The sequence below is a fragment of the Vitis vinifera genome, chromosome 10 (genome assembly GCF_030704535.1).
Source record: "Vitis vinifera cultivar Pinot Noir 40024 chromosome 10, ASM3070453v1".
NCBI lineage: Eukaryota > Viridiplantae > Streptophyta > Magnoliopsida > Vitales > Vitaceae > Vitis > Vitis vinifera.
In genome coordinates, this window is record NC_081814.1 from 4,863,548 (window position 1) to 4,874,242 (window position 10,695).

General features: G+C 35.0%; 1 protein-coding gene across 4 annotated transcripts in view; it reads right to left on the reverse strand.

The window, feature by feature from the left end:
• Positions 1 to 8,168, reverse strand: part of LOC100244896 (uncharacterized) — a 15,104-nt gene extending 6,936 nt beyond the window's left edge. For 3 of the 4 annotated variants that reach the window (XR_009466683.1, XM_059739873.1, XM_059739874.1), the window contains exons 1-4: positions 7,814 to 8,118; positions 5,754 to 7,092; positions 2,340 to 2,609; positions 520 to 675 (exon numbers count right to left, since the gene is read on the reverse strand). Coding sequence is in view for 3 of the 4 variants with exons in the window: in XM_059739873.1 (XP_059595856.1) it covers positions 520 to 675; positions 2,340 to 2,609; positions 5,754 to 7,092; positions 7,814 to 7,821 (1,773 nt within the window). In the remaining variant the exon portion in view is untranslated. Of the gene's footprint in view, positions 1 to 519; positions 676 to 2,339; positions 2,610 to 5,753; positions 7,093 to 7,813 lie in introns of all 4 variants that reach the window. The other variant, XM_010648055.3, reaches the window with a different exon arrangement.
• Between the last annotated feature and the right edge of the window lie 2,527 nt (positions 8,169 to 10,695).

Here is a 10,695-nt window from a genome sequence, read left to right on the forward strand (position 1 = left end):
GTTTTGTTGAGATGAGGAATCCAAAAATGGTGTTCATCGCCACAAGGCATTTAAATCTTGGTGGGCTTCACTTTTTTCCATTTTTGACAATTAGCAGGTTTTGTCACTTTCAGTGAAGAATGCTCTAGCTTGTTGGCCTAGTTACTTTGTTCATAAGAGCCAGAGGAAGTGTAGAGAGCAGCATTCAATAGAATGCTTTGGTGAGTGTTGAAGCAGCCAATATAGGAGGGCATTTGAAAAGGACATAGACATTGATTATTCATCTTAAAAATCTGTGCTTTAGTCCTTATTCTCATTAGGCCTTATTCTCATCGTTTAGTTATACTCTAGGAGAGGAGCACTTGTTCTTTCGAGAGTTTATCCAGATCACAGTATGGACCTCAGTTTTTAAATCATTTTCTGGGTTTTTCCTTGTATATTCCCAGTGCACTAGAATTAGCCTCCTCCATGTGCTTTAATTTATTTCTTCACACATACCTATCAAAATACATATACACACTGAAAGAAGAAAGAAATTACCTCAAGAACCAATGTTGTTACCATTACAGTGCATACATTGCCATCTATATTGACTTTATGACGCCTAACTTTTTCAAGTAATTGCTGCATGCACTCGGCAGGATGGACTGAATCACCTTCTGGTGTACCCCAGAAACTGAATGACTCTTCCACTTCCTGTTAAAACAAGAAATTTAGAAAGCCATCTAAAACAATGGATCACAATGAGTACTAAAGGACAGAATATCACAAAGTTAGCTAAGTCACTACCATGTATTAATTAACTGAGAAACCAAGCTACTTTTCCTTTAGAAAGTCTTTTTTGATAAGGAAAAAAAAATACTCTATAGAACTGCAATGGAATGCATGGAGAACTATTATTTATTCTTCATCACAGATACCCATCAACTTAAAGAACACATTTTGTTCTTATTGAAAAATCCTTGCTATTTCATCAAATGATATGTTGAAAAAAAAAATTAACCATACATGATACCGATAATAGCCATTACATGCATTTCCAAACAAGCCAAGTAATAAAATCCCAAATGAACTTTATGCTTTTTCATTCATGAAACTAATAGGGTGCATTTGGTTCTAAACTCAGAATTTGAAATCATATTTCTAGAAATGAATCCCATAATTGATCGAGATATAAGGTTCCTTAATGTTTGGTTCAAGTCAGGACTTTGAGATTTTAAGCAAGTTCTTTTCTCAGTGTAGCATTTGGTTAGGTTCAAATTGCTTGGGAGTTAATGAAAATATGCATAGTAACCATTCAACTAATTCATACAAAGACTATTTTGATTTATATATAAAATGAGAATAGAAGGAATTTGTTCACTTTCATTTCAAAATACCAATTCTTCCTTGGGTAAAGGATCTACCATATTTTGTGGGAATCTAATATCCAAGTTTCAAAGCTATCCCTACACATCATAATGTTATACTTATTACACATTCCCTGGTTATGATATCTGCAAACCATATACATCCCTAGAATAAAATAATGGGCAAACATACCTATATAAACCAATTGAAAATCATGACCAGAGGTTCTTGCATCTTATGCATGAGAACAAATTGACTTTTTCTCTATTCTTTGTCAATTGACAATTGGAAATGTTTTGGGCTTTCAAACATTACCAATCCCAAATTGGACACAGGAATAGTTGCAATCATGTCTATGTCTATAAATTTGTGTATCACGCATAAATCTATCCATCTTTGTAAGCAAAGACATAGTACTTATCTATGTTGAAGTGTGTGCCAGCATGTAAAAGAAAAACAATGATGAGAATATTGACTATACAATAAGTTCCGTCAGAAAAGAGGCATCAGATCTCCATACTTCAGCATTTCTAAATTCTAACTCAATAAAGGTGGATACTTTATAAGTGTCAGAACAGGTGCCAGACACAGGCATCACTTCATCAGGTGTGCCCAACATGCCAATTATCAATTGGAACAAATTTCCTTTATATCACAGCCTTTTTCTTTGGGTATATTTTAGTAGTTAACAACGGTTCCTCTTCAGAGAGTAGAAGTTTCTATTACCAAACATAATGTCAAAATAAAAAAACTACATGGCATGAATTCTATGTCCAATCACAAGCTTCAATTTTAGGTATCGGGCTCTTAATTAATTTATTAAATATACACAACTACAAATATTGAAGAGGTTTTTAAAATATGGAGTCTTTTATATCTTAGGGAAATTAGATGGCCACATGGTACATGAACTCTGTGGGCTTATTTAAACAGTTCACATTGTGCAACCATATACCAATCATTCCTATCAAAAACTCAAGTGCAAAATAATAATAAGAATAATAAATCACCTTAATAAAGGCCTTCGGATTTGGGCAATTTTGTTGCTTAGATAATCTGAGTGCGCATTCTGCAGCAGTACGGCCATCTCGCCGAGCAACAGCCTTAAAGAATCCCAACAAATTCACTTGATCACTCTTAGAAAGTTCAGCAGTCATGCCTACATCAAGGAAAATGACATGAGGCTTCGATTTGAAGAGCCGTTTCCGAGAAGACTTGCTCTGAGTTACCCGAACAAGGATATTTCCAGGATGCATGTCGGCATGAATAAAGTTGTCCACCTGAAAGAAGATATCATGATATTTTGAAGGTCAAAGCATAATTGTCTTCAGTTCTTCTAAACTAAGAATGCACAAACTTCTTTCAACTCATTATTAATAAATGGAATAAAAATAATGATAAAGAAATCAAGTATCATATAATAGGCTGTGATTCAAATATAACATTGTGCAAAAGAGTGTTTGCATGTGTGCATGAGTGAAAAGCTATAACAAAAAATACAAAGGATAAGAAAGAGAAGAAATGAAACTACATATGTTAAGGAGAAAACAGTTCATATACACCATGTCGAATGCACGGATTAAATCAGATTATGTGAACCAATAGCTTCCTCTCTTCTCTTTCCTAGACCCATGAAATAAATGTATACAAAGCTTTTCTCTTGGCAGAGTAGAATAACAGTCTTTTTTTTTTTTTTTTTGATAAGTAGAATGAAAGTCTAATATAAAAAATGCTATGACATTATTTCTAACAATATGAGAGAAAAATGAGAGAAAGGGAACAATTACACTTCATCTAACATAAATTAGATTTGAAGGAAAAATAAATAATATCTGGGATTCCTGTTAGAGGCATAGTTTGTTGCAATCCTTTTCTAACAATATGTGAGAAAAATGAGAGAAAGGGAACGATTACACTTCATCTAACATAAATTAGATTTGAAGGAAAAATAAATAATATCTGGAATCCTGTTAAGAGGCATAGTTTGTAGCAATCCTTTACTGGGGTACAGGACATAGCCATTGCCAAAAAGTTAAATAGCAATAGACTCCTTAGGCATCATATAAATCTCAAACTTGAGTGCCAGCAATCACCTAAAATTGGCTGTCACTGTAAACGAGAATTTAGGCAAACAAAAGGTGATTGATAAAGACAGACATAAATATCCAAATTCTGCAAAGATCAGGGTAGATACAAGTTTTAACAGGGGGCTGGGGGCTGCCAAATGAGGGGTAAGGGTGATATTTCCCACTTGTTGTTTGCGGATGACACCCTAGTCTTTTGTGAAGTCTCTAACGAGCATATAACTTATCTAAGCTAGTTGCTTATGTGGTTTGAGGCCATATCAAGTTTGAGAATAAATTTGGATAAGAGTGAGTTAATTCTAGTGGAGAGGTGAATGACATTGAGGATTTGGTTTCTGAGCTTGGTTGTAAGGTGGGTGGGCTCCCTTCCTCTTATTCGGGCCTCCCATTGGGTGCCCCATTTAAGTTTGTGGCAGTTTGGGATGGAGAGGAAGAGAGGTTTCAAAAAAGATTGGTCATGTGAAAGAGACAATACATCTCTAAATGAAGGAGAACTACCCTTATTTGAAGCACTTTGTCTAGTTTGCTCATTTACTTTATGTCCTTCTTGTGCATCCCAAGGCCGATTAGATTGAGTAGATCTAGAGGGACTTTTTTTGGGGTGGTGGGGCTTTTGAGTGGAAACCATATCTACTACGGTGAGATGTTTTCCTTGACAAAAGAAAAAGGGGCTTGGGTGTGAAGCGTCTTTCCACACTCAATAAGGCTCTTCTGAGCAATTGGAATTGGTGCTTTGTTATTGAGAAGAGGGCCCTTTAGAATTGTGTTATGAATGGGAAGTATAGGAAAGAAGCAGAGGGGTTGTGTTCTAGGGAGATGAAGGGGAGGTTTTGGAAAGCCATAAGGAAAAAATGGGGTCTTGTGTGTAGTAGGATTTCCTTCTTGGTGGGTAATAGGAGGAGAGTCAAGTTTTGGAAAGATAAGTGGTGTGGGATTGCTTCTTTGGGTAGCTCTTTCTCGTCCTTATTTGCCTTAGCAATTTCTAAGGATGCGTGGGTGAAAGATGTTTGGAATTCTTTTGATCCAGGAGAGGGGGGTTGGAGCCCTTGTTTCTCTAGACCCCTCAATGATTGGAAGGTGGGAAGTGTGGAGAGGTTTTTGTTACACTTGGATGGGTCGAGGGTGCATAGGGATGATGAAGATAGGATGCTTTGGACAAAGACAAAGAACGGGGAGTTTACAATGAAGTAGTTCTATATTGCTTTGGAGTCGGGGACATTGATTTCTTTCCTTGGAGCATCATATGGAAGGTGTGCAACCTAAAATCAATTTCTTTGCTTGGGAGGCAACATGGGAAAAAGTATTAACTCTGGACCAAGTTCAAAAAAGAGGGAGGTCTTTGGCGAATAGATGTTTTTTATGTCATATTGAGGAAAAATCCATAGAGCATCTCCTTGTCCATTGTGCAAAGATAAGGATGTTGTGGGAGTTGCTTTTTGCCCTATTTAGGGTTTCTTGGGTGCTACCCTTGTCCATTAGAAAGACACTTTTAGGTCGGCATAATTTGTTTGTGGTAAAGAAACGTAGGAAGGTTTGAAGAGCAGGCCCCTTATGCTTATTTTGGACAGTTTGGAAGGCAAGAAATAAAATCGCCTTCGATGAGGATGAGCTTTCAATCCAAAGTCTAAAAAGTTCTTTTGCTTGTCTTCTTTGGTCGAAAGTAAAGTTGTGTATAAATGATGTTCCTTTTAACTCTTTTCAGTTTTCACAATTGGTTATGATCTTGATGAGGATGGTATGGCTTAAGTCATTCTTCTTTTGTAGCTTTGGCTTTTGGCGGTGTTTGTTGGTGGTAGGCGTAAACGTTTTGTATACCAGGGGTTGCTGTTTTGGCGGCCCTTATTAATATATCTTCTTTCTTATCTATCAAAAAAAAAATGACTGTAAATCAGGAACCTGATGACCAGACCAAGTTTTCTGTCAGTTAGACTTGCTTCTTTGTTGAGAAAGTTAGAATAGTCAGGGGGGGCAATTAAGTTATGGGCTAAGGACTCTAGCAAAAGCTTATCAAGTGATTGAATACCTCTTAGAATAATGTCTTGTTAGCATCTTAAATTCAACACCAAAAATAAAAGAATATACTGAAAAATATGATTGTGTAATTTATGCAGCTACAATGTCAAAAGTAGAGCCCATTCATGATACCTTTGATGCATAGCACCAATTCATAGAAATATCAAGATCTAATTGAAAGATGTTATTATATTATTTTTATCTAATTAATATTCAAATTGAAACAAAATAGAAGAAACCAACTAATTACCGACAGCCAAAGCAAACGAAAAGAAAGAAAGAAAACCACCGCAAATATTAACCGAAGTAAAATGTAAAGTACATTACCAGAAGCATCTTCAGGAGAGCATGAGTCCCAATGTGAGCAAGTGCACTTTTGATCCGTTTCTGCCCTTCAAGATCATCAACATAGTGTGAGACACTCTCACCGTGCTCATAACTCTCCACCAAAACAGCAGGATGCACAAGTGGATACACAGGTTTAGGAAAAGAAACATCTTTCCATCGGCGGAAATTGTAAATAAAGCGGCTCAAATGGGCAGCTTCCCTTGCAAGGTCAACTTGAGACATCATGAAAACTGCAAACTGTTGTACACTTTCATCCAATCTCAACCACCTCAATGTAGGAATGAAATTTGAAATTTTTGCTACCAAATTAATAATCAGAAAATCCCTCCTAATTGATTCACCAACACCAGGATGTCTAACTTTTACTGCAACTACAACAGGCTTGACTTGTTGACCAGGGTACCGAAATTTCAGAGAAGCTCGATGCACCTGAGCAATACTTCCAGATGCTACAGGTAACTCCTCAAAATCCTCAAAAATCTCAGAAAGATTGCGACCAAATGCTTTTTCAATAGTTTTTTTTGTGTATGCAAAGCTATGTTCAGGAGCTTTAGTGTGAAGCTCTGCCAGTTTGGTGCATATATCTCTAGCAAAGAGATCTGGTCGTGTAGCTGCCCATTGGCCCCACTTTATGAAGGCTGGACCTGCCTTTTCCAGTGTACCATGAACAACCTGAAGCCATAGATTCCTAAACCGATGACCAAAAGAATCCGCAAATGGAGCCATTACTATGCAGGGTGAAAACAGAATTGCCAAATAAAGAGCTCTCAGGAACAAGACAACACCTTCAAATACTGAAAAAAGTAATGAGGTAACATAAGCATGTCCATCTTGTGCACGCATATACAGAGTATTCCTCGATGGGTAGTGATCAGTGTATTCCAATGGTCTCTGAGCTAATGCAAGCTCTCCAAATGTGAATGCAAACATACCAGGAACCACCAAGTGAGAGCGGCTTAAGGCCAAGCTAACAGCTTGAGCAATCCTACCTAAGGGGGGAAAAGTTTTGCCATTGCAAGAGAATATTTCATAAAGCCTTCTCCAAGCAACTTGGGCATGATGTGTGGCCACATTACTTGCTGAGACAGCAGAGAAATTCTTGGAATATCCATGCTTGCAAATACTGTTCCTGGTTCCAAAACCTGTGAATGGAGCATGCCCCCTTCTAGAGAAGACAAAATGCGAGTATAATCTGTACTGTGGAAAATGTAATCCAACTGGAACAACCACCCGACACTTTCCTACTTCTGAAGAGGTGCTCCTCTGGTTATTAAGAATGGAACTTGCAACTCTCCTAATTTTCCGAAATGTCAAAAGTCTGCAATCCAATCACCATGAAAATTTTTTAAAACTTGTCTGCATAGTAAAAAAATAAATTTCCATAACAATCCTAGGAGTAAAGAGACAAAACAATCCACCAGTATACCTTAGATACCCCTTTGCAAGTTACAAACACATGCATTCAATAAAAAGAACCACTCAAAAAATACTAAGGTTGCACTTTTCAATATAGTTTACGTGTATCCTTAGGATATTTGTATTATGTGTAGCCCCTACTCAACAAAGCCTTAACCACTACTCCTCAGATGGGAGACTCAAAACCAACCCAAAGCAGTGCCCTCCAATGGATCCGTCATCACCGATCATACTATGATGGCGCGTGTGGCCGATCCCGAGAAGTTGGGGCACTGCTTTGTACGATTGAATCTTAATTGGTCCGAAGCCTCATTGAGAAGACATTGAACAAATTCAAAGGAATCTACAGTGAAACAACCTTCCAAGGCTGTACAAATTTTCAGAATACTAAGAAAACAGGTCGAAGATAAGCATATAGTTAATCATATGGTAGAACAAACCCCTAGAAAGGTATAATTACATTAAAAGCTAAAGAATTGTGAAGATAACAAATTATCCGCGATTCAAATTTATCCCGGGAGTCGAGCAAAGAAAGTTCAACATTGAAGAATCAGAAACCCTAAAATCCAAGATCAAATCAACAGGAAATCCAGGAAGAAAAAAGAGAGATGGAGATTGGGGACCTGGACATGGCGAAAGGCAATGGAGGGGACCGGTTGGCTGTAATATGCGGCAGTGGTGGTGAATCATAGATGCCAGCATTTTCTTAGGGCGGTGCAGCACAGCATGGTAGTCTTCTGCTCAACCTTTGCCCCCGCTGTGATTCATGGTATTTGGGCACCCACGTTCCAAGTCCTTCAACCCTGTTTGGCTTCAACTTTCAAGCCCTAGAGGTAGCGGCGGAGAGAGAGGGATTCGGTCCGTAAGGCTGTGGGGCGGATACCGTTATGACCCCGGACTCGGGTTTCGTTGCGGTCAAGCTATGCCCTGTCCAAGATTTTTTTGGGATTTCTCAAGTTCCCATTAGTTGGATTGACCTTTTCTCTCCATTAAGATATTTTTTTAGGGTTATTTGATTACAATGCTTCTCAAAACCCAATTTTTGAAATTTAACCTCTCATCATTTTTTGACATCATTTAGACAAAAACGTTCTCATTATTCTTTTATAAAAATGATTCTTTATTTTAAAATATACATGTAAATACTTAAAATAAAAAAAGATATTTATATAAAAATTGAATTACTTTTTCAAAAAATACGAGAATGATTATATTTCCGAGATTATTTCATCCCTTTTAATCAAATATTTCTTTTTTTTTTAAATAAGTAATAATAATAATAATAATTAAGTTTATAATAATAATAATGACCAAAAGAGTGACCCATGCATTCTTGGAGGAGTTATTGGTCAAATTTTGTCCTATGACACATTCAAATATGAATGCTTGGTGAGAGCACGAGAATAATGGGTCTCACCAATGTTATGAATATGTGGCAGTCTTAGTGTCAATGGTACTATAGAATAAAGCTATAGTGTTGTGAGAGTTGATTCTAGTTCAAGCCAAACTTATTTCTAAAACAAGCTTAATTTGGGGCAAAACATTCAACTCAATGTTTGATTACAACATTTAGTTTGTAAAATAAAAAGAAAAAGGAAATGAAATATATTTTTATTTTGATATTTATTTCAAATAAAATTTATATTATATTTAAGTATTTGTTGTTAAAAATAAAAAAATTTGCTTATATTTAATAATATTTATGATTAAAATATTTAAAATTTATGAATATTATTTTACGAAATATTTTTTTACCATAAAATAAGAAATATTGGTATTTAAAATCTCAATTTTTCATAAGTCTTGAATTTTAGAATTACCAAGTAAGAGTTGAGATGTAGATTAATTAAATTCCTTGTCTCATTTGGTAGGAAGGAGTAAGGACCGATGGAAAAGGGTAACATTAACGAAAAAATCTTAAAGCGTGCTCCAAATTGCGACAAGTCGACATTTTCTTTTTTAGTTTTTTCGGTCTTCTTCTCCTTTTGGGGTGACGCCAAGTTGGAATAAAAAGTCTACCAATTAAATACATATATACCTAATACGGGTACGAGTCTCTGTCTCATGGCAAACCCAATCAATTTTATCCAAATTTCACCCATACAATGCCCCGGAGTCCCGGACTCAAGTACTTTGACTTTACATTGGGTCACCCGCCTACAGGGCTGGGAATCGGTCTAGATTGAGCTGGGCCTGGGTCAATCTACGCGTGCATTGGGCCTAAGGGGCAAGCATTATTATTCTCTTTGGGCTGCCCTAATGGCTGAGGCCTCGTTCTAACTATCTCATGTGACATATCTATGGTTCAAGCCTATTGCCAATGCCAAAAGTTTATGATTGATTACGTTTGGTTCTAAAGAAGTATTAAAAAAGGATTTTTTTTTTTTTTTTATATATATTTGATTTCACAATCAAAAAAATTTAAAATCAAATCAAATATAATTATGTTATAACAAAGTGGAAAAAGAAAAAGAAAACAAGAAAGAGATGATAGAATACATGGGAAAAATTGAATAGATTTTTATTAGAAGTCCTTCCATTTTATAGGGAGTCATATATAATAAATAAAAAAAGATTTTTTTTTTATATATGATTTCACAATTAAAAAAATATAAAATAAAATCAAATATAATTATGTTATAACAAAGTGGAAGAAAAAAAAAACAAGAAAGAGATGATGGAATACATGGGAAAAAATTAAATAGATTTTCATTAGGGTCCTTCATAGGGAGTCATAAAAAGATATATATGAATGATTATCTACAAATTACGATACAGAATATCATATTTTTTAATATATATATATTATTCAGAAATAATTACTAATTTTCAAACTTTTATACCATGAATTTATTATTTATAAGTAAAAATTGTGAAAATAACTATATATGTAATATTATAACATTGGGAAAAGATCAAATTATGAAAACAATATCATTTAAATGTGAGTGTTCCGTTCAATCTACCCTTTTTAAAAGTAATATTAAGAGGTAATATTATAATAGATAATATTATAATTTTTGAATATTCTTAAAATGCATGTTTTTAAAAAGCAAGATTATATTAAAAGAAATAATCTCATCTATTATAATATTATATTAAAAGAATCAATAAATATAACTTTCTCTAATTTCACATGAATAGTGTTTCCATTTATGAGTTTCAAACTTTCTTAAACAAGTTAAAACTTTCTTATCGTAAGTTTCCTTTCTCAATTATTTTATTCAATAATTTATAATTAAAATAAAATATTTCTTTATTTTGTAATAATAACCAAAGATCACTTGCAACAAGGAAAAGGGGAGAACGACTCTTATTTTTCTTAGCTTTCTTTGTATTCTAAAGAAATTTTTTCTTTCCATGTGAGAGTTGAGAGTTTTTATATATTTTAAAGTCCTGTTTGGAAAGTTATTGGAAAGCCACTAGATTTGGGATTGCATTGTAAAAGGTATAATCGATTATCCTACCCTCCTTATTTTTGTGCATATTGAATTTATTTTGTTTG